General features: G+C 43.6%; 1 protein-coding gene across 8 annotated transcripts in view; it reads left to right on the forward strand.

The window, feature by feature from the left end:
- Positions 1–24,489, forward strand: part of sdk2b (sidekick cell adhesion molecule 2b) — a 431,587-nt gene that overhangs the window by 299,659 nt on the left and 107,439 nt on the right. For all 8 annotated transcript variants that reach the window (XM_014179818.2, XM_014179822.2, XM_014179819.2 and 5 more), the window contains exon 2: positions 6,082–6,241. In XM_014179818.2, the coding sequence (XP_014035293.1) occupies positions 6,082–6,241 (160 nt within the window). The remainder of the gene's footprint in view (positions 1–6,081; positions 6,242–24,489) is intronic.

The following is a 24,489-nucleotide window of genomic DNA, read 5'->3' on the forward strand; positions in this document are numbered from 1 at the left end:
GTGTGTGTGTGTGTGTGTGTGTGTGTGTGTGTGTGTGTGTGTGTGTGTGTGTGTGTGTGTGTGTGTATGTTTGCGTGTGCTTTGGGGCCTATATTCACCTCTATATTCTCTCAGTGAGATTCCCCAGTAACCTAACCATACATTATTGACCGATAAAGAACATTGCTTTACTGCTTTAATATTTCAACAGTCCAGAGGCGACCAGTAGTTGCTTGTGTATGTACTGTGTGTGTGTCCTCGTACTTCTCTCTCCTTCCTCCCTCCCTCCTTCTGTCTGTTACAGTAGATTTTCCAGTTTGTGCGTACAAGACCCCACTCCTCATATCAGCTGTGATAAGAGTGTTTCTGAGTAGTTGGTTGATGTGCAGGTTGTTTGTGGAGATGTTCCAGGGCTTTAGTCATGTGATCCTGACACGCGGGACCCATCTTAGCCTTTATTGTCTCAGTAATGCAGGATTTGATTTGCTCTCATGAACATAATGGCATAATTTGCTCAGAGCATGCAGCGACGCACGAAGCCCGCCTCGTCCACAAGAGAGGCTTTTATTTCCGGATCTTCAGGGAAATTAAACCTGCTTGCTCACACATGTCTGAGGGAGATACACACCCACAGACACACACGCAAACATAATATTGCGTTCCTCGCTCTCCCATAACACAAACACACTTACGTGCACACACACCACACGCCACAAACACACACATGTTCATATTAAAAGTTCTTCTCTGCGTGGGAGGCAGTGTTTCATCTCATTCCTTGCACCGTGTCATTCTGTTTTGACGTTATTAGGGAGAGGAGCGATGGCTCTGGGGTGAGTGATAAAGGTGGGAGCGTGCGCTGAGAGCTTACCCTGTCACGCCGAAAGGTTAGCCAGCAGATTTACGAGCCTGCGTCCTTCTCCAGCGAGGCCGTTAAAGAAGGGAGATGACTTTTAATGTTTTACCTCTCTGATTTATGGTGTCAAGGCCTTCCTATCTTATCCCCACAGTGAGAGGCGGGAGGGTGGAGGGTCGGTGGCGCCTGGTCACAACAACAGACTGGACATCTTAGCATCAGAGATGGTGAAGGTTGCAAGGGGGAAAAAAAAATTTGAGGCATTGGGCTATTTCTCAATTCCTTGTGTCCTTTCTCATGGCCTCCCTCTCAAAATGCATCAAATGAGAAGGTCTGAGGGGAGGGACCTTGGATCTCATACTCTGTTTGAGAAGAAGGCGAGGAGAGAGGAAGCAAGGAATAGAGTAAAGGCACATTGAGAAATAGCCTTGGTGTGTTGGTTGTGTGTTGTTGGTTTGTCTGGCCACTAGGGAGCCTTGGTGTCTCCCAAACCCCACACCCCCACTCTGACCCAGTATCCTGCCCACACCCGGGATTTGGGGGCTCTGGGACTGGCCAGCTGTAGTGAATGGCCAGCTGAACTGATATGTACCAGTGGGCTTTGTAGGACCAACAGAAGGGAGGAGCGATTATTGGCCAGCCCCACTGCCTCATGGGAAATGTAGTTCTATAAAGGGCTATGGAGAGCTGATCTGACCGTGCCACAGAACAAATAGGCCTGTAAGCTGGAGCCAGGCCAAAGGGGATCTGAGTGTGCACTGTGGTGTGTGTGGTTCTTTGTTTCTGTGTGTCTTTGCGTGTGTCTGGGCAGGGGATGATCACCATGTGTTAGTGTGTGAATGTGTGTGTTTGCAGTGTTTAGAAAGAAGGAGGGCCTGCTTGGCTGTAGGGAGCTGTGGCCTGGCTATGAGTGTCTCAGTGGGACAGATAATGGCGGTCACCAGCACGCACTCAGACAGGGCCAGGCCACTGGGCTAAATAATGACAGGCCCTGGAACAGATTGGCACACCCCGCACACAGACAGGGCCAGGCCATTGTGCTAAATAACCACACGCTCCAGAACAGATCTCACATCCAGTGGGAGTGCTTAACAGCCCAGCCAGAGCACCAGCAGAGCAGACCTTCCACTGACGGACATCCTCACCACATACACACACCCACACACACACACACCCACACTCACACACACATGCTCTGTGTGCTCTGCCCACTGTGTGTGTGTTTAGTACCCAGGGGCTAGATGAAATATGTATGTAGCCTAGCTAACTGGGAGCTGGGACCTGGGACCTGGGACTTGGGACCTGGGACCTGTTCTGTGCTCTTAGGAATGAGCTGAGATAGAGAGAAGCTGTCTGTTACTGGCAGCCACTGGAGACCTGCTGTGAACCGGACTGGGAGTAAGGAGGCACAGGTGGATGGATGGGTCTTACTGTAGACTAGCTACTCACTGGTGTGACTCTCCTCCCATTATACTTTGCGTTAGAATATGCCCCAATGTAATCTCATAGAATGGAACCTGTGTGTGTGTGTGTGTGTGTGTGTGTGTGTGTGTGTGTGTGTGTGTGTGTGTGTGTGTGTGTGTGTGTGTGTGTGTGTGTGTGTGTGTGTGTGTGTGTGTGTGTGTGTTTGTGTGTGTGTGTGTGTGCGTGCGTGTGTCTACTATTGCTTTCCAACTTCAGACAGTTTAATTAGCACTCCAACACTTGTGAAGAAGCACATATTAAGGAGAGAGAAAGGTGAGAGGAATGAAAACTTACTAGGTCTTATTTTGGAAATGAGAGAATCTATTCTATTATGGATGTTAACCCTAGGGCAACAATTTACACCTGGCAGTGTTCTCATTAATGAAAGAGTAGCTTTAATTGACTGCTCAGTAAATGAAACACACACCACACGCACACACACAGCGAGGAACACACATACACCCGCTGGCTTTGAGACGACCTCTCTTTGTAAATGTAGGGTCAAAATTCCTTGGAACTTTCATTAAATTCCCTCGTTTTCCCGAAATCCCTGTTGGAAGATTCCCGGAGTCAGGAGGGAATAAGCAGGAAATCCAGAATCCTCCTAACCAGGATTTCTGGAAAACCAGGGATTTTATTAAAAGATCCAGGAATTTTGCAACCCTACTAGGGACCCATTAGATCGAGTTTATGCAGATGAGCTACAATACAGCCACCTTCATCAAACATGAATTGCTTTGTAGTGTGTGCAGACGTGAAACCTTGACTGGGGTGGGTTGGCTTGCACGCGTGTGTGTGTGTGTGTGTGTGTGTGTGTGTGTGTGTGTGTGTGTGTGTGTGTGTGTGTGTGTGTGTGTGTGTGTGTGTGTGTGTGTGTGTGTGTGTGTGTGTGTGTGTGTGTGTGTGTGTGTGTGTGTTTGTATTCATGGGAACTGACATGGAATATACAGCCCCTGGCACTCTTCCCCATTGTATTTCGCTGTTTTTTCTACCTCTTGAACGGTGGCTTACTCCATTAATTCCTTCCCTCCCTAGAAAGAAGTTACAGTACATTGTGAATCAGTATTACATCCATAACATCCATTCAAGTGCCATTGGATACTGAACAACCACATGTTCTCACAGGCTGAAGGTCCCCAAATGCCTCTCTACAGTACATGTCCCCACATACCCCTACATGTCCATACATACCCTACATGTCCCCACATACCCCTACATGTCCCCACATACCCCTACATACCCCTACATGTCCCCACATATCCCTACATGTCGCCACATACCCCTACATGTCCCCACATACCCCTACATGTCCCCTACATGTCCCCACATACCTCTACATGTCCCCACATACCCCTACATGTCCCCACATACCCCTACATGTCCCCACATACCCCTACATGTCCCCACATATCCCTACATGTCGCCACATACCCCTACATGTCCCCACATAACCCTAAATATCCCCACATACCCCTACATGTCCCTACATGTCTCCACATGCACCATACATGTCCCTACATATCCCTACATGTCCCCACATACCCCTACATGCCCTACATACCCCTACATGTCCCCACATACCCCTACATGTCCCCACATACCCCTACATGTCCCTACATAACCCTACATGTCCCCACATACCCCTACATGTCCCCACATACCCCTACATGTCCCTACATAACCCTACATGTCCCTACATTCCCCTACATGTCCCCACATACCCCTACATGTCCCCACATACCCCTACATGCCCCTAAATGTCCCCACATACCCCTACATACCCTACATGTCTCCACATACCCCTACATGTCCCCACATACCCCTACATGTCCTCAGTGGTCCAGTAAAACCTGTGTTGACTCTTCAGGCCTACCATTAGTCCCTGTAAAGCAGCCCAGTCTCTTGGTTGTCTAATGAGTGAGCACAGAGGAGACATGTGATACCCATCAGTGTTCAATGTGTTATGTGGCTGGTCCCCACTATGTGCTCTGCTCCTCTCCTGTCTTCCTGGCTCTCTCTCTCTCTCTCTCTCTCTCTCTCTCTCTCTCTCTCCACACACACACGCTCTCTCTCTCTCTCTCTCTCTCTCGCTTGCTCTCTCTCTCTCGCTCTCTCTCACCCCCACCCCCCTGCCCTCATCTCTTTCCCTCACTCCCCCTCTCTTTATCTCTCTATCACAGATAAAAGCACAGCCCAGATCACTAGGGAACAATTAGTCTCGGCCGTCTAATAAAATCCCTTGCACGCCTCAATCTCCCTCATTTTCATAAACTTCCCTCCTATTCTCCACCACGCATAACATTAGCATTAACCCACACTAAGGAGGCTGTGAAACCATCTATCTATACAAGCCATAACCCTCCAATCCTCTACATTTCTCTTTTTCCCTTTCAGTCTTTCTCATGTACATCATTCAACTCCTGGCTTTCTCTTCCTTTTATCCCTCACTCCATCATACCAGTTGTCTTCTCTTCTTGGCTACCTCTGTTTATAGACTGAATCCATCTCTTTCTTTCTTTTAAGGCGTTTCTTTGGTTTTTCTCCATCTTTCCCCCTTTCTTCTATCTGTTTTACTAACCCTACCTCTGTTGGATTGGTGAAGCCAAAATAGCAGTGCAGAAACCAAGCCAATAGATCATTTTGACAGTTTAATTTCAATTCTTGACTATTAGCTAATTTGAAAATGATATTATCCAACCATCCAATTAAATTGGTCTATATTTACAATCATCATCAAGCACGAGGTGTTAATTGTAGTACCATCTATCAAGAGTGAGCTTTCACATCCACCAGGGAGTATGACAGTGAGGTGAATTTGGAGCTGGTTTGATGGAGGTGTGTGTGTGTGTGTTTGAATTGACTGAATTGTGTGTCCCCACAAGGTTAGTTATACAAGACTGTGTGTGTATGTTTGTGTGTGTGTGCGTGTGTGTATGTGTGTCTGTGTAGCATCATCTATTCTGTTCTATCCTCAGTGCTCTGTACTCTTCACTCTGTGCTTCTACATCATGTTCACAAACACAGAGAGAGAAAAGAGACAGAGCGAAATGGAGAGGCACGGAGAGAATGATGAAGGGATTTCACGCATTCCCTTGTCTTTTTCGTCTTCTATCTAACCCTGTTTGGGCTGGGGAAAGAATTTCCCTTGTCTTTTTCGTCTTCTATCTAACCCTGTTTGGGCTGGGGAAAGCATTCCCTTGTCTTTTTCATCTTCTATCTAACCCTGTTTGGGCTGGGGAAAGCAATTCCCTTGTCTTTTTCGTCTTCTATCTAACCCTGTTTGGGCTGGGGAAAGCAATACAGTATGTCATGCTTAACCGTTCAGACACACAGAGAACCCATATCTCCAATCCACATATCTTAGCTCCTCTCTACTCATGAATCCCCATCTGTCATGTGTCTCTGCTACTGCAGGGCAGGCTGCAGCCCACTCTTACTAGTCAGATCAGAGAGCGAGAGCAGTGGAACATGTCCAGATTATCTTGGGTGACACACAAGCATATCTCTGCTATCACACAATGAAACCTAAGGTGTATCCCCATACATAAATTCGCTGTATAATTAAGCAAGACAGCTTGAGGAGGTGTGGTATATTGGCAATATACCACAAACCCCAGAGGTTCCTTATTGCTATTATAAACTGGTTACCAACGTAATCAGAACAGTAAAAAAAAAAGATTTTTGTCATACCCGTGGTATACAATCTGAACCACACAGTTTATTCTCTCTCTCTCTCTCTCTCTCTCTCTCTCTCTCTCTCTCTCTCTCTCTCTCTCTCCCAGATGATGTGCCGCCCTACTTTAAGACGGAGCCGGTGCGGAGCCAGTTGCACCTAGAGCGTAACAGGCTGGTGTTGACATGTATGGCGGAGGGGAGCTGGCCCCTGGAGTTCAAATGGATCCACAATGGCACTGAGCTCACACGGTTCTCATTGGAGTACAGGTGAGTACTGCCACTGTATACTTTATACACCCCTATAGATCCAAAATGCCGCATAGCGCACATCCCAGTAGCATACTACCCTTCATCCCACTGCTGGCTTGCCTCTGAAGCTAAGCAGGATTGGTCCTGGATGGGAGACCAGATGCCTGGCCCTCATACCATCATGGCCACCTAATCCTCCCCAGCTTCTAATTGGTTAATTCATCCCTCCTCTCCCCTGAAATTATTCCCCAGGTTGTTGCTGTAAATGAGAGAGAGAGAGAGAGAGAGAGAGAGAGAGAGAGAGAGAGAGAGAGAGAGAGAGAGAGAGAGAGAGAGAGAGAGAGACTCTTTAATGTTAACTGGGAGATCTTAATCATGTGGCAAGCGCTGGTCTTATCTCTAGAAGTGGTGTGCTCTGTCAGAGGTGTAAATGGAACGTTGAGACGGTGAGCTGACACATATACGCCTGTTACACCGCACACTGGACTGAGGTGAACAAAGGTCTAGTGTTGATGGAGCTGCTTGCTGCTCTCTACAATGCCTCGGGGAGATAAAAACACGGACAGAGAGAACACAGCAGTAACAGTCAGGGCATCAGGACCAATACACAGATGGAAAACATAATGGCTCACGTCTTAGAGGGACCAATGCTCCTAATTACTGGACTGGCTATTGTCTGTCTGTGTTATTGGGTGATTGAGTGAGTGATTGAGTGCGTATGTGTGTGTTATTGGGTGATTGAGTGTGTCTGTGTTATTGGGTGAGTGTGTCTGTGTTATTGGGTGATTGAGTGAGTGATTGAGTGTGTGTGTGTGTGTGTTTGTTATTGGGTGATTGAGTGTGTGTGTTATTGGGTGATTGAGTGTGTGTGTGTTATTGGGTGATTGAGTGAGTGATTTAGTGTGTGTGTGTGTGTTATTGGGTGATTGAGTGTGTGTGTTATTGGGTGATTGAGTGTGTCTGTGTTATTGGGTGAGTGTGTGTGTGTTATTGGGTGATTGAGTGAGTGATTGAGTGTGTGTGTGTGTGTTATTGGGTGATTGAGTGTGTGTGTTATTGGGTGATTGAGTGTGTCTGTGTTATTGGGTGATTGAGTGAGTGATTGAGTGTGTTTTTTGTTTGTTTGTGTGTGTGAGTCTGTGCATGTGTCCATGTGTTTGTAGTGGCCCCCCATCCCTCACAATGTCCTCCCCAGTGACAGGTAAGGGGAAATGGGCAGTGGGAAGGTCAACGCCAGCCTTATGGTAATGAGGTTATGCAAGGTTTCTGGTGATCAACACTGTTTTAAAGACTCACACACAGACACCAGGACATGCAACCTTCTGTCCTCAGGCCACTGATCGATATCGGAGTGTGTGTGTGTGTGTGCTTGCGTGTTCGCACGCACATGACACATGCATTTCTGTTTGCGTGCTTGCGTGAATACTTGTGTGTTTCCATGTGTGTTTGTGTGTTGAAAGAGAGATAAAGGGTGAGAGAGAGAAAGAGAGAGAGAGAGAGAGTTTGAAAGCTGGAGAGAATAAAAGACATCAGAGCAATGGAGGGAGGAGGAGGAGGTGGAGGAAGAGGAAGAGGAGTGTATGTATGGAGCCGTAAAGAGCACATCTGGCCTTGCCTTTTAACTCCCCTCCACTTTAGCTATCAGAGAGAAGCAGTGAATTCACATACAGACACGCTGCCTTAACAGCCTCTCTAAGCCCCTCTCCGCTCTACTCTTGTCAGGCCCTCTCCTCGCCTCATCTTCTCCTCCTCTGACTTAAAACCAGTAATCTTCTTGGTGCCTCGGCCCTGGCCCTGCCACCGCCACCGAGCGTGTATATTTTTTATTAACAGAAACAATTTCATGCCAGCTCCGAACAAATTAACATGAGTTCAATCCAATAATATTCCTCGTCTAGAGGGGTAGGGGACAAGCTGGGCTCGCTAACTAAATAGCAGGCGTAAGAAGGAGGGGTGTGGAAATGTGAGTGTGGTATTAGAGTCGGGACCTTCACTGCTGTAACTTGGAACAACACTAAGGGGAATAGACCAGAGATTTGTCCCAAATGACACCATATTCCCTAAATGGTGGGCCCTGGACACATACTCTATAGTGTTTTACTATTGCTATAGTGCTTCATAAGCTTAACATATCCCTCTTCGTCTGCTTGCAATGTCCTTTCCAACCCAGGTGACACAGCAACACAGAAATATGGTGGGCAGGGAAAATATATTGACTTTTCAGCTCAGGAGGCTAATATTCTCTATATTGCTATATTGTCCTCCCTCATGGCACTCCTGTTATATTAGTGTCAGTGCAAAGAGCTGGAGCAGCTTTAGAATCATTACACATCTTAGAGAAGGAGTCTACAGGTGTACACAGTGCTCAATACAGACGCAAACACAAGCTGAACAACTCATCAGTGCTCAATACAGACGCACAGACAAGCTGAACAACTCATCAGTGCTCAATACAGACGCAAACACAAGCTGAACAACTCATCAGTGCTCAATACAGACGCAAACACAAGCTGAACAACTCATCAGTGCTCAATACAGACGCACAGACAAGCTGAACAACTCATCAGTGCTCAATACAGACGCAAACACAAGCTGAACAACTCATCAGTGCTCAATACAGACCCACAGACAAGCTGAACAACTCATCAGTGCTCAATACAGACGCACAGATAAGCTGAACAACTCATCAGTGCTCAATACAGACGCACAGACAAGCTGAACAACTCATCAGTGCTCAATACAGATGCACAGACAAGCTGAACAACTCATCAGTGCTCAATACAGACCCACAGACAAGCTGAACAACTCATCAGTGCTCAATACAGACCCACAGACAAGCTGAACAACTCATCAGTGCTCAATACAGATGCACAGACAAGCTGAACAACTCATCAGTGCTCACACACTGTGTTGCGATGGCAGTGGCATCTTGTCCTGAGCAAATTGAATCATCTGCATTGCTACATAGTGAGAGCAAGACTCCTTTTCAGTGTAAAACGCCATAGACAGCACACGTTTTGGCTTGGGTACAGAGGTAGCATTTGCTTCTTTTCCTTGAGCAAACAAGCACCAAGTTTGACTGTGAATAGTTTGGCTAAATAGTTGGATTGCTGTGTAGAGTAGAGAGCTGGGTCGCACAACTAGCATCCCGAGCAACTGAGTCTCTCCACAGTACAATACTAATGGATTCTGTTCCATAACAGTACGCTATTCTGTTCCACTATCCCTGATGCGGTGAAAAGAATACAAACATTTAAAGATGAACTACGCTTTATGCGGCATCCTTTTCAGTGCGAAATCATTACACCTTTTGTAAAGCTGAAAACACCCATTATTTCCCCTCAACATTCTTACCTCCCCCAGACACAATAACTTGACTCTCTCTCTGCCTCTCTCTCTGTCTCTTTCTCTCCTGTATTAGGGTTAGTTAGAGAGTGTGTGGAGTTGAACAGTGTGCCTGGTCACGGAGTGCTCTAGTGTTAAGGGAGTAATTCACTGAGGCTTTTTAAATGCCATTCCATGCATAGTCTATTTACTGGGGATGTGTGTGCTTGTGAGGGGCCTATGAGAGGGTCACCAACCTGCCGTACCCTTGCCACACTGTAATGTCATCAGTCACACCTGTCACCGGCTCTGACTGTGGCATGGAAAGATCACATGATTGCACATGTGACATTTCCACGTTTTGCACATGTGAAATCATGTGAACCATGTGTTTTCGGAAGACTTCGAAATTGAGGATATTTCAGTTTCAAATGTGGATTTTCACATTTGTCCTGCAAACAAAAATAAGTCTTTATGATAAACATACAGTGCTTTTAACATACAGTGTTTTCAACGTACATATTTGACATACACTACACATGCCAAATGTATGTGGACACCTGCTCGTCAGACATCTCATTCCAAAATCATGGCTATTAATATGGAGTTGGTCTCCCCTTTGCTACTATAACAGCCGCCACTCTTCTGGGAAGGCTTTCCACTAGATGTTGGAACATTACTGGGGGGACTTGCTTCCATTCAGCCACAAGAGCCTTAGTGAGGTCGGGAGCTAATGTTGGGGGCGATTAGGCCTGGCTCGCAGTCGGCGTTCAAATTCATCCTAAAGGTGTTTGATGGGTTTGAGGTCAGGGCTCTGTGCAGGTCAGTCAAGTTCTTCCACACTGATCTTGACAAATCATTTCTGTATGGACCACGTGGGTACGGGGGCATTGTCATGCTGAAATAGGAAAGGGTCTTCCCTAAACTGTTGCCACAAAGTTGGAAGCACAGAATCGTCTGGAATGTCATTGTATGCTGTAGCGTTAAGATTTCCCTTCACTGGAACTAAGGGGCCTAGCCCGAACCATGAAAAACAGACCATTATTCCTCATCCACCAAACTTTACAGTTGGCACTACGCATTGGGGCAAGTAGCGTTCTCCTGGCATCCTCCAAACCCAGATTCATCCATCAGACTGCCAGATGGTAAAGTGTGATTCATCACTTCAGAGAACGCGTTTCCACTGCTCCAGAATCCAATGGCGGCGAGCTTTACACCACTCCAGCCGACGTTTGGCATTACGTATGATGATCTTACGCTTCTGTGCAGCTTGTCGGCCATGAAAACTCATTTCATGAAGCTGCCGACGAACAGTTATTGTGCTGACGTTGCTTCCAGAGGCAGTTTGGAACTCGGTAGAGAGTGTTGCAGACAATTTTTTCTCGCTAGTGGCCTACCACTTCACGGCTGAGTCATTGTTGCTCCTAGACGTTTTCACTTCACAATAACAGCAATTACAGTTGACCGGGGCAGCTCTAGCAGGGCAGAAATTTGACTAACTGACTTGTTGAAAAGGTGGCATCCTATGACGGTGCCACGTTGAAAGTCATTGAGCTCGTCAGTAAGGCCATTCTACTGCCAATATTTGTCTATGGAGTTTGCATGGCTGTGTGCTCCATTTTATATACCTGTCAGCAAAAGGTGTGGCTGAAATAGCCAAATCCACAAATTTTAAGGAGTGTCCACATGCATTTGTATACAGTGCATTCGAAAGTATTCAGACCCCTTGACCTTTTCCACATTTTGTTATGTTACAACCATGCTTCACCGTAGGGATGGTGCCATGTTTCCTCCAGATGTGACACTTAGCATTCAGGCCAAAGAGTTCAATCTTGTTTCTCGTGGTCTGAGAATTTTTTAGATGCCTTTTGGCAAACTCCAAGCAGGTTGTCATGTGCCTTTTACTGAGAAGTGGCTTCCATTTGACCACTCTACAATAAAGGCCTGATTGGTGGAGTGCTGCAGAGATGGTTGTCCTTCTGGAAGGTTCTTCCATCTCCACAGAGGAACTCTGGAGCTCTGAAAGAGGGACTATCGGGTTCTTGGTCACATCCCTGACCAAGGCCCTTCTCCCCCTATTGCTCAGTTTGGCCAGATGGCCAGCTCTAGGAAGAGTCTTGGTGGTTCCAAACTTCTTCCATTTAGGAATGATGGAGGCCACTGTGTTCTTGGGGACCGTCAATGCTGCAGAAATGTTTTTGGTACCCTTTCCCAGATCTGTGCCTCGACACAATCCTGTCTCGGAGTTCTATGGACAATTCCTTCGACCTCATTGCTTGGTTTTTCCTCTGACGTGCACTGTCAACTGTGGGACCTTATAGAGACAGGTGTGTGCTTTTCCAAATCATGTTTAATCAATTGAATTTACCACAGGTGGACTCCAATCAAGTTGTAGAAACATCTCAAGGATGATCCATAGAAACAGGATGCACCTGAGCTTAATTTCGAGTTTTGTAGGAAATAATCTGAATACTTATGTAAATAAGATAGTTATTTTTTTACACACAATACCTCATAATGACAAAACAAAAACAGATTTTAGACATTTTTGCAAATTTATTGAAAATAAAAACGGAAATATCGCTTTTACATAAGTGTACCTCTTTACTTACACATTCTCTTCCAAAGTATGCTGAACAGTGTCAAAGGCATTGTTCGACTTGCATCGGCATAACTATTAAACGCTTAAACTGAACCTCTACAGTATCGGTGGGTCCCCCACAAGACGGTTGAGCTAACGTAGGCTAATGTGATTAGCATGAGGTTGTAAGTAACAAGAACATTTCCCAGGACATTTTGTGGCCAAAATCTGAATTGCGCCTGGGCTGGAATAATACATTATGGCCTTTCTCTTGCATTTCAAAGATGAAAAAAAAAAAAATCTTTGTATTATCTTTTACCAGATCTAATGTGTTATATTCTCCTACATTAATTTAACATTTCCACAAACTTCAAAGTATTTCCTTTCAAATGGTATCAAGAATATGCATATCCTTGCTTCAGGTCCTGTGCTACAGGCAATTAGATTTGGGTATGTCATTTTTGGCGAAAATTGAAAAAAGGGGCAGTTATTAAACTGCTCCAACACTTCCACTGATGGTTGGCACAAATACACATGTACTTAACCACATGCCCAAGTATGCTACTGAAATCCAACTGGTACATTGCCCCCACCTATATTTTAAAGCAGTGATGATTGTACCTTATATTCAAAATATTGGGTACAAAAATCTCCCATACCTACAAGGTACCACACTGTACCTTGTGGGTTTATATGTGTAGCTGTGAAGTGTGCCTTTGACCTTTTTGTACCCACTGTACCCTAACCATACCCATATTTTTTGAGAGTGTGTTAATATACAGTATCAGTCACATTTGGGCATACCTACTCATTCCAGGTTTTTTTTTTTGTTACTATTTTTTACATTGTAGAATAATAGTGAAGACATGAAAACTATTAAATAACATATTGAATCATGTGGTAACAAAAATAGTGTTAAACAAATCTATTTTATATTTGAGATTCTTCAAAGTAGCCACCCTTTGCCTTGATGACAGCTTTGCACACTCTTGGCATTCTCTCAACCAGCTTCTTGAGGTAGTCACCTGGAATGCATTTGAATTAACAGGTGTGCCTTGTTAAAAGTTAATTTCTGGAATTTATTTCCTTCTTAATGCATTTGAGCCAATCAGTTGTGTTGTGACAAGGTAGGATTGGTAAACAGAAGATAGCTATATTTGGTAAAAGACCAAGTCCATATTATGGCAAGAACAGCTCAAATCAGCAAAGATAAACGACAGTCCATCATAACTTTAATACATGAAGGTCAGTCAATAAGGAACATTTCAGAACTTTTAAAGTTTCTTCAAGTTCAGTCACAAAAAACATCAAGTGCTATGATGAAACTTGCTAAAATCTAAAATATACTGTATTTTAATTTGTTTATGTCTTTTTTGGTTACTACATGTGTTATTTCATAGTTTTGTAGTCTTCACTATTATTCTACAATGTAGAAAATAGTACAAATGTAGAAAGACCCTTGAATGAGTAAGCGTGTCCAAACTTTGACTGGTACTGTATGTTCCAAGCAATAAATATGAACAAGGTGGCACTGCAGTAACATCGATTCACTCCTAACCAATAGGTTGCAAGTTCAAATCCTCTTGTATACTCTAAGTCAAGTGTCTTTGAGCACTGATAGTTTTACATTGGTGGTGATATATATATAAACTCCCCCCTGACTGGGGATAATTGTACAATTATTTACTGGTTTCTGGAAAGCTTTTAGCAAAGTTCAGAAATGCGTTCTTACCAATAAGTCTGTTGCAATATCTCTTTCATGCTCACTGATCTGGTGGTGTAGATTCACTGTATTAGAACATTGCAGGTTGTAGTGATCAAAGCGTCATTAGTTTAAATCCCATTTAACACTAGAACCGCCTGGCCTTTCTGCCTGTAAGTACCCGCTAGAGAATGTTTTCGGGCGTCCCTTCCACACTGTATAATAATAGGAGACAAGCACAGGAACACATAATAGGGGGTTTTATTTTCTAGACCCAAACAAAAAAGTGAGGTGTAAACCTCTAAATAATACACGGGACGAGACCCGTAAAACAAGTGCACAACAGCACGTAGCTTGGAAGCCGATAAAACAGCACAGGTGCTGACAAGACGAACAGACATGGTAACAATAACCGACAAGGACAATGGGGAACAGAGGGCACATTTATACACATACTAATCAGGGGGAATGGGAACCAGGTGTGCGTAATGAGACAAGACAGTCCGGGGTTGGTGGTAATGAATCCAGTTCAGTGATGCCTAGAAGGCCAGTGACGTAGACCTCCGGAGCTGGTGAAGGGAATGAGCAGCTGACGCGCTGCACCAGCAGCGGGACAACACCGGCCTCGGGGACGACCACAGGGACACGGTGCGGGTTGGTCAGGGCGCCGACGGTGAAAATCCCTGTTCAGCGAAGTGTCCAGGATGTCCACCGCAGGACCACAGTACCGCTCCACTGGGCCGTACCCCTCCCAGTCGATGAGGTACTGGAGATGCCCCGCCCGACGCCTCGAATCTAGGACTTCACGGACTGAGTACGCGGACCTCGGTCGATGTCCAGAGGAGGAGGCGGGACGTCACTGGGTCCAGCCTCAGCGAGAAGACCAGGCACATGATAAGTTGGTGCGGTAATCAGCAGGGAGTTGCAAATGGTACGTTACCTCATTAACCCTCATCAGGACTTTAAACGGCCCCACAAACCGCAGGCTCAGCTTCCAGTAGGGCAGGCGGAGGGGCAGGTTCCAGGTGGAAAGCCAGAAACAATTCCTTTTTTTGTGACTTTTTCGAATCATAGTCGCACACATCATGTAGCCCTTCATAGGCCTATGTTTTAATAAGATTTGTATTACAACTAAAGTGGCCAAATAACTTCTTAAAATGAAGCACATTAATCTGCTTTATAAGGGGTGTAGAGCCTAGCTGGCATATACAGTATAAGCAGCGAGTGAGTTTCAAGTTTGGGGAATATCATTTTCACCATAAAAATGCACCTTTATAATAAAAGCATTACATGCATAATTGCATTTGCGGTCACTTTTGATCATGTTTTTTTCCGCTAATGGAACATTTGCACTTATAGCCTACTACCATGTGCGCATTGCTGTGCTTATAATGTGAAGAAATAGATTAATAGTTTATCAGCATTTGAAGCTAAACTGATCTGATCTGTTGTGTCAGCCACATTGCATAAAAAAGTATTTTTTAATGCTAGTTGGTTGTATTAATTTGGGATCTATCACATCCCACAACTGTCCCAGACTATTTTGGAATATTTATTTCTCGCAAAGAATAGAATCGGTCGACTTTTGTACTATGGGGGATATAATGGATTGACAGACTAGTGCTTTTGCTGTTTGTTAGGCCTATTTATCTTGTTGGCTGATGAAAAGTTAATGTGGACAGTTCTTCCAATATCTTAAATATGCACCTCGGAATTGCGCTCAGTTGCGTCCCGATATGTCTGTCTTCACTTGTAGCCTGTGAGAAAGGCCCGATCACGTGATGGAGAGCCATGCGAGTGAGAGGTGCTTCGGATTGCGCAGCACACTCAGGGAGAAGGCCCCAACACAGCAATCCGGGCTGCAAAATGAATGGATTTTTTTAGGGTGCAGTACGTCCAGAAAGGGGATGCTGCCGTGAAATTCGAGGCATTATCAAGTGCTTGTCAAATTGTGATTGAGAGACTATTGGAGTGTGTACAGCCCGCACAAAAAAAATGCCTTTCAAGTGACTTTTTTCAAATCATCATTAGAGTCGCATCATGCTGCCTTACAATGTATTACAAATCAAAACATATAGCCCGACGTAGAACAACTAAAGTTACATTAATAACTTTAAATTAAGCATTTACATTTTTTTTATTTAACCTTTATTTAACTAGGCAAGTCAGTTCTTATTTACAATGACGGCCTACCAAAAGGCAAAAGGCCTCCTGCGGGGACGGGGGCCTGGGATTAAAATAAATAAATAAATAAATCCAATATAAATATAGAGCAAAACAAACATCACGACAACAGAGAAATCACTACATAAAGAGAGACCTAAGACAACAACATAGCAAGGCAGCAACACATGACAACACAGCATGGTAGCAACACAAAATAACAACAACATGGTAGCAATACAACATGGTAGCAACACAAAACATGGTACAAACATTATTAGGCACAGACAACAGCACAAAGGGCAAGAAGGTAGAGACAACAACACATCACGCAAAGCAGCCACAGCTGTCATTTAGAGTGTCCTTGATTGAGTCTTTGAATGAAGAGATTTAGATAAAACTGTCTAGTTTGAGTGTTTGTTGCAGCTTGTTCCAGTCGCTAGCTGCAATGAACTGAAAAGAGGAGCGACCCAGGGACGTGTGTGTTTTGGGGACCTTTAACCAAATGTGACTGGCAGAATGGGTGTTGTATGTGAAGGATGAGGGCTGCAGTAGATATATCAGATAGGGGGGAGTGAGGCCTAAGAGGGTTTTATAAATAAGCATCAACCAGTGGGTCTTGCAACGGGTATACAGAGATGACCAGTTAGAGTGCAGGAGTATAGACTGCAGTGATGTGTCCTATAAGGTGCATTGGTGGCACATCTGATGGCCGAATGGTAAAGAACATCTAGCCGCTCGAGAGCACCCTTACTTGCCGATCTATAAATTATGTCTCCGTAATCTAGCATGGGTAGGGTGGTCATCTGAATCAGGGTTAGTTTGGCAGCTGGGGTCAAAGAGGCACCGACAGAGGAAACCAAGTCTAGATTTAACTTTAGCCTGCAGCTTTGAAATGTGCTGAGAGAAGGACCATGCACCATCTAGCCATACTCCCAAGTACTTGAATGAGGTGACTACCTCAAGCTCTAAACCGTCAGAGGTAGTAATAACACCTGTGGGAAGAATGGCATTCCTTTTACCAAACCACATGACATTTGTTTTGGAGGTGTTCAGAACAAGGTTAAGGGTAGAGAACTCTTGTTGGACATTAACTTCTTACATCTAGGCGTTCCGCTAGCGGAACCCTGTTCCGCCAGTGGAACCCCTAGCCAACAGCGAATGGGATCGCATGGCGCGAAATAAAAAAACAACTAAAATACCACAATTCTATTTTATACCATTTGAAAGATAAACCTCTCCTGAATCCAACCACGTTGTCCGATTTCAAAAAGGTTTTACAGTGAAAGCAAAACATTAGATTATGTTAGGAGAGTACATAGACCAAAATAACCACACAGCCATTTTCCAAGCAAGCATATATGTCAATAAAACCCAAAACACAGCTAAATGAAGCACTAACCTTTGATGATCTTCATCAGATGACACTCCGAGGACATTATGTTATACAATACATGTATGTTTTGTTCAATCAAGTTCATATTTATATCCAAAAACAGCTTTTTACATGCATACTAATAATATGCATATTTTTTCATCCGGCCGTGAAAATACTGCCCCCTATCCATATCAGGTTAAGAAAGCTTTGTTGTAGAGCATTTAACACAAAATCCGGGAGTGGCCAGCTTTATATAAGACTGTAACTGTATATGTAAAATGTAAATGTAAATGTATCATCTGCATATAAATGGATGAGAGAGCTTCCTACTGCCTGAGCTATGTTGTTGATATATATTGAGAAGAGCGTGGGGCCTAGGATCGAGCCTTGGGGTACTCCCTTGGTGACAGGCAGTGGCTGAGACAGCAGATTTTCTGACTTTATACACTGCACTCTTTGAGAGAGGTAGTTAGCAAACCAGGCCAAAGACCCCTCAGAGACACCAATACTCCTTAGCCGAACCACAAGAATGGAATGGTCTACCGCATCAAAAGCTTTGGCCAAGTCAGTAAAAATAGCAGCACAACATTGCTTAGAATCAAGGGCAATGGTGACATCATTGAGGACCTTTAAGGTTGCAGTGACACATCCATAACCTGAGCAGAAACCAGATTGCATACCCGAAAGAATACTATAGACATTAAGAAAGCCGGTCAGTTCATTATTGACATGTTTTTCCAACCCTTCTGATAAACAGGGAAAAATAGAAATAGGCCTATAACAGTTAGGATGAGCTTGATCTCCCCCTTTAAATAAAGGACAAACCATGGCTGCCTTCCAAGAAATGGGAATCTCACCAGAAAGGAGAGAAAGTTTAACCTGTTAGGGCTAGGGGGCAGCATTTGCACGTCTGGATAAAAAAAATGTACCCGATTTAATCTGGTTACTAATCCTACCCAGTAACTAGAATATGCATATACTTATTATATATGGATAGAAAACACTCTAAAGTTTCTAAAACTGTTTGAATGGTGTCTGTGAGTATAACAGAACTCATTTGGCAGGCAAAACCCTGAGACATTTTCTGACAGGAAGTGGATACCTGATGTGTTGTATTGACTTTAAACCTATCCCATTGAAAAACACAGGGGCTGCGGAATATTTTGGCACTTCCTATTGCTTCCACTAGATGTCACCAGCCTTTAGAAAGTGTTTTGAGTCTTCTGGAGGGAGATCTGACCGAACAAGAGCCATGGAACGATGATGTCCCATTAGACACCTGGCGCGCGAGTTCATGTTGGGTACCCTCGTTCCAATACGTTATAAAAGAGTATGCATTCGTCCACCTTGAATATTATTCATGTTCTGGTTAAAAAAGGCCCTAATGATTTATGCTATACAACGTTTGACATGTTTGAACGAACGTAAATATATTTTTTCCCCTCGTTCATGACGAGAAGTCCGGCTGGCTTAGATCATGTGCTAACAAGACGGAGATTTTTGGACATAAATGATGAGCTTTTTTGAACAAAACTACATTCGTTATGGACCTGTGATACCTGGAAGTGACATCTGATGAAGAGAATCAAAGGTAATGGATTATTTACATAGTATTTTCGATTTTAGATCTCCCCAACATGACGTCTAGTCTGTATCGCAACGCGTATTTTTCTGGGCGCAGTGCTCAGATTATTGCAAAGTGTGATTTCCCAGTAAGGTTATTTTTAAATCTGGCAAGTTGATTGCGTTCAAGAGATGTAAATCTATAATTCTTTAAATGACAATATAATATTTTACCAATGTTTTCTAATTTTAATTATTTAATTTGTGACGCTGACTTGACTGCCGGTTATTGGAGGGAAACGATTTCCTCAACATCAATGCCATAGTAAAACGCTGTTTTTGGATATAAATATGAACTTGATAGAACTAAAAATGCATGCATTGTCTAACATAATGTCCTAGGAGTGTCATCTGATGGAGATTGTAAAAGGTTAGTGCATCATTTTAGCTGGTTTTATGGTTTTGGTGACCCTGTCTTTGACTTGACAAAACATTACACACAACTCTTGTAAATGTACTGTCCTAACATACTCTAAATTTATGCTTTCGCCGTAAAACCTTTTTGAAATCGTAAAACGTGGTTAGATTAAGGAGATGTTTATCTTTCAAATGGTGTAAAATAGTTGTATTTTTGAAAAATGTGAATTTTGACATTTATTTGGATTCAAATTTGCCGCTCTTGAAATGCACCTGCTGTTGATGGAGTGCACCACGGGTGGCACGCTAGCGTCCCACCTAGCCCATAGAGGTTAACCTCTCTAGGGGAGGTGGAACGCAATCGTCCCACACTATTCAACAGCCAGTGAAAAATCAGAGCGCCAAATTTAAAACCACAAAATGTCATAATTCAAAGTTCTCAAACATAGGACTTTTTTACACCATTTTATAGATACACTTCTCCTGAATCGAACCACGTTGTTTCCAAAAGGCTTTACATCGAAAGCAAAACATTAGATTATGTTATGTACATAGACACAAATAACCACACAGCCATTTCCAAGCAACTAGCATGCATCACAAATACCCAAAACACAGCTAAATGAAGCACTAACCTTTGACGATCTTCATCAGATGACACTCCTAGGACATCATGTTACACAATACATGCATTTTTGTTCGATCAAGTTAATATTTATATCTAAAAACAGCATTTTACATCGGCGCGTGACGTTCAGAAAATATTTTGCCTCCAATACTTTCGGTGGATCAGCGCTACAATTTACAAAAATACTCGTCATAAACATTGATAAAATATTAAACTGTCATTCAAAGAATTATAGATGAACATCTCCTTTATGCTAACGCTGTGAAAGATGTCAAAATAACTTTACTGGGAAAGCAAACTGTGCAATAATCTGACTACTGCGCTCAGAAAATTACACTAGGCAATACAGATAGCCGCCATTTTGGAGTCATCTAAAATATTAAATAGCATTAGAAATATTCACTTACCTTTAATAATCTTCATCAGAAGGCACTTCCAGGATTCCCAGGTCCACAATAAATGTTGTTTTGTTCGATAAACTCCATAATTTATGTCCAAATAGCTCCTTGTTGTTCGCGCATTCATTTCAGCTACTCCAAATGTAGGAAGCGCGACGAAAAGAAAAGTAAAAAAAAAAAAACGATTTACGTTCGTTCAAACATGTCAAACGTTGTAAAGCATCAATCTTTAGGGCCTTTAGAACGTGAAACTTCAGTAATTTTCCAACCGGACGGTTCCTGTGTCTTGAAAAACGTTTTGGAACACAGGTCCCATCTCACATGAACGCGCTCCAATGAACTGATGGGTCTACAACTTCCCAGCCTTCTTGTTCGGTCTCTGTTCATCATAGACACCTCAAACAACTTTCTAAAGACTGTTGACATCTAGTGGAAGCCTTAGGAACTGCAAAATGAACCCTAACTCACTGTGTGTTCCATTGGCAATGACTTGAAAGGACTACAAGCACCAGAATTCTCACTTCCGGGTTAGATTCTTCTCAGGTTTTTGCCTGCCATATGAGTTATGTTATTATCACAGACATCATTCAAACAGTTTTAGAAACTTCAGAGTGTTTTCTATCCAAATCTACTAATAATATGCATATTCCAGTTCCTGGGCCCGAGTAGTAGGCCGTTAAATTTGGGTACGTTTTTCATCCGGCCATGAAAATACTGCCATCCAACCCTAGAGAGGTCAAAAAGGTTGGAGATAGGCTTGGCGATGATGATAGTGGCAGCACACTTAAAGAAGAAAGGGTCTAAACCTTCTGACTCAGATGTTTTTTTAGGGGCAAGTTTAAGGAGCTCCTTTAGCACCTCGGACTGCCTGGAGGGAGAAACTTTGTAGCGGGGCAGGGGGAAAATTGGGAGAAGCATCAGGGATAGTCGCAATTGAAGGAGTTGGGAGAAGAGGAAATGTTAGACGGACAAGGAGGCATGGCTGAGTAAAATATGAATCCTGACTTAATGAAGTGGTGATTAAAGAGCTCAGCCATGTGCTTCTTGTCAGTAACAACCACATCATCAACATTAAGGGACATGGGCAGCTGTGAGGAGGAGGGTTTATTCTCCAAGTCTTTAACCTTTTTCCAGAACTTCTTGGGGTTAGACCCACAGAGAGAGAACTGCTCCTTAAAGTAACTAACTTTGGCCTTCCGGATAGCCTGAGTGCACTGGGCGTACCTGTGTGCCTGTGTGATGGGCGTACCTGTACCAGACGGGGAGACAGGCCAGGGTAGACGGTGAACAGATCGGCAGGTGGAATCCAAGCAGCAGTGCAGCAGGCGTCACACCCACTTGGGAGAAGCTTTTACTTCTGGAGGCAGATTTCTTGTAGAAAATGCCAGTGAATGGTCTTTGAACAGCAGGAGGGGGCTTCAGAGGACGCTTCAAAGACTCCTGCCACTTGTTGAGCCCAAAGGCATTGACACCTTTTACTTCACACCTTAGTGCTAATTGAAGTTGTATCTGGTCTGTCCTTGCAAGCTTGGCAGCCTTAATTCAGCGTTCAGTCCCCATAAAGTAAAATATATCATTGTAATGTACTTTCTTTTTCTTTTCTTTTTCCTTTTTTTTCTTCTTCTTGGCTTTCAAAATAGCATCAGACCAAACACTACTCACTCAGTTCCAGGTTGGATGGTGTCCTCGGGTCTCTGCTGTTTGTTTGCTAGAGCACCCTCCGTGTAGCTTGGAAAAAGGAAACCTTGGAAGCAGTAATCTCTCTGGTTAATTTTGGACAAAATTAGGTTGTAGGTTTGGAGTTTTGATCTGGAGTGAAGGCCATGCTGTGGAGGGTAGCATCCTGCATATGTACCTCTATGAAAGCATTGCTCCTCTCCTCTCTTCCAAAACCCATCAGTCACAAGATGACTCTCCCAGCCTCAGCCACAGTGCTAGAGGTCCTGCTGCATGCCCACGACACTACTCCCACAGAGTCTAATCTATCCACAGGGTCCTCCAATTTCTAGCTCTGTCCAAGCTGTCTCAGTGTTAGACTAAGGATAATCAATTGGTCTAGTTCCAAAATGCAAATGTTGAATCACAAACCATATATACACATGGAGGTGATGTCTCTGTCTCCAGTGTCTGAGTGAACATATAGGAGTAGCTGTTTCTTTATTAACCGGTCAACACAGAATAGCCGCATGTGCACACTCCCTCAAATTGTTTGGAGAAAATATTTATATTTTATTCAGCTTTGTTCAATTGAATTCTTCATACTATAAAATCCTATAATATAATGCCACAGAATTATACGCAACTCTTGTCTGCTAAATGAACTAGTGTAGCCCACAGCCATTTGGCATAGCCATATCAGGACCTAACATAAGGACAACTCAGAGTATGCTATTCTTTTCTTCTGAAATGGACTACATTTTCTTCATATTTATATTACATGGATTTATTAGAATGGCTTCTAAGCCGGGAGATGCTAAATGTGTTTATGTTAATTAACGGTCAATTACCATGAGACCGACAGTTTTTTCCTTGACAATAACCGGCTAACAAAGTTTTGTGACCGCCAGAGCCCTATTACCAACCCACAAGGGTAGGCAACAACACATCTGCCACGCTGATCCTGAACACTGGGGCCGCTCAGGGATGTGTGCTTAGTCCCCTCCTGTACTCCATGTTCACCCATGACTGCGTGGCCAAACACGACTCAACACCATCATTAAGTTTGCTGACGACACAACAGTGGTAGACCTGATTACTGACAACAATGAGACAGCCTATAGGGAGGAGGTCAGAGGTCTGGCATTGTTGTGCCAGGACAACAACCTCTCCCTGAATGTGATGTCATGACGTTGGCCTGATGGGGGAGGTTTATGACCCCCATAAATACCTTTCCCCTTTTCTCTCTCCCTACTCTACAGAGTGACTCTTGGAAAGTCCTTTGTTAACATAGAGAGAGTCTTATAACATCAAAAGGGTGGGGAAAGGAACCATATTTCGGTAATCCAACCAGCTGAAAATATGCATTGGTACTTAAAGAATATGATGCCAGATCAGTTGTCATCTGAGACATTATTACTAATGATAGGATGACATAAATTGTATCTTGGAAAGTCTACACATTATAGATTCACATGGAATTGTTGTGCAATTTAAATGTTTAAATATGAAACTATTTGTGAAAAGATGAAATGTAATTTAGCTTCTTAATGAGGGAATGATTTGTCATAGAGTAACCTCTGTCAACTCAGAGGCCCCGCCCATGTGAACAGACAGTGGTTGTAAACTATGAAACACAGCCCTCTCTCTCAACCCTATATAAGCCCCTTTACGAAAATGTAACTTTCTGTTCCAAGGACGTGTGGACTTGAGGTCCCCACGTTGAAAGGACAAAGACCACCTACAGAACTAAGCCAACCTCAGCAAGAACCTAATGAAATTAGCATTGAATTTCAATGTGAAGGTGACGACCTACACGCCGAAAGGATGAATTTCGACTATACCAGCCAGAATATAGCATGAGCTTAAAGTGGCAACTTGGTATGAACTTTGATCTCTTATTCACAAAAGAAGTGATACCTCCTAACCGTTGTGTTAGCGCAGCAACTGTAGACATGGGCTAGGAGAGGACGGACAGAGTATCCATTCTACCACGCTCCAGTTCACCACTAGACATTCTTCAGAGAACCAGAGATCCATGCTGGACCAACCCGCCTACTATCTACGACCAATCTACCGAAGAGCAGCTCAGAGTAAATATTTAGTGCGTTTTCCATTTTCAAATGGCCGGTAATTTAGAATGCATAAGATACGGTATTTACGATAGCATAGCTTCTCCCTTTGTTACTCAGTCTTCCCGCTCTTTCATTCAAAACCCAACCCCCTTTCTTTGTGTAACCAGCCGTCATATCTGTTCCGTCCGCTAGAGACGTTTTCCTTAATGACACAATTTGTAATCAATGTATGATCCATTCTGTATAGATGTAATTCTGTGTGATTATTTAGGTATTTAGTAAATAAATAATTAAACCACATTTTCTATTGCTGATTCAACTTGTTAGCCAGGGTTCGTGAAGATAACCAAGAATTTACAACTTTTAGATGTGACTGAATAA

The sequence above is a fragment of the Salmo salar genome, chromosome ssa28, assembly GCF_905237065.1.
Source record: "Salmo salar chromosome ssa28, Ssal_v3.1, whole genome shotgun sequence".
In the NCBI taxonomy this organism is placed as follows: domain Eukaryota; kingdom Metazoa; phylum Chordata; class Actinopteri; order Salmoniformes; family Salmonidae; genus Salmo; species Salmo salar.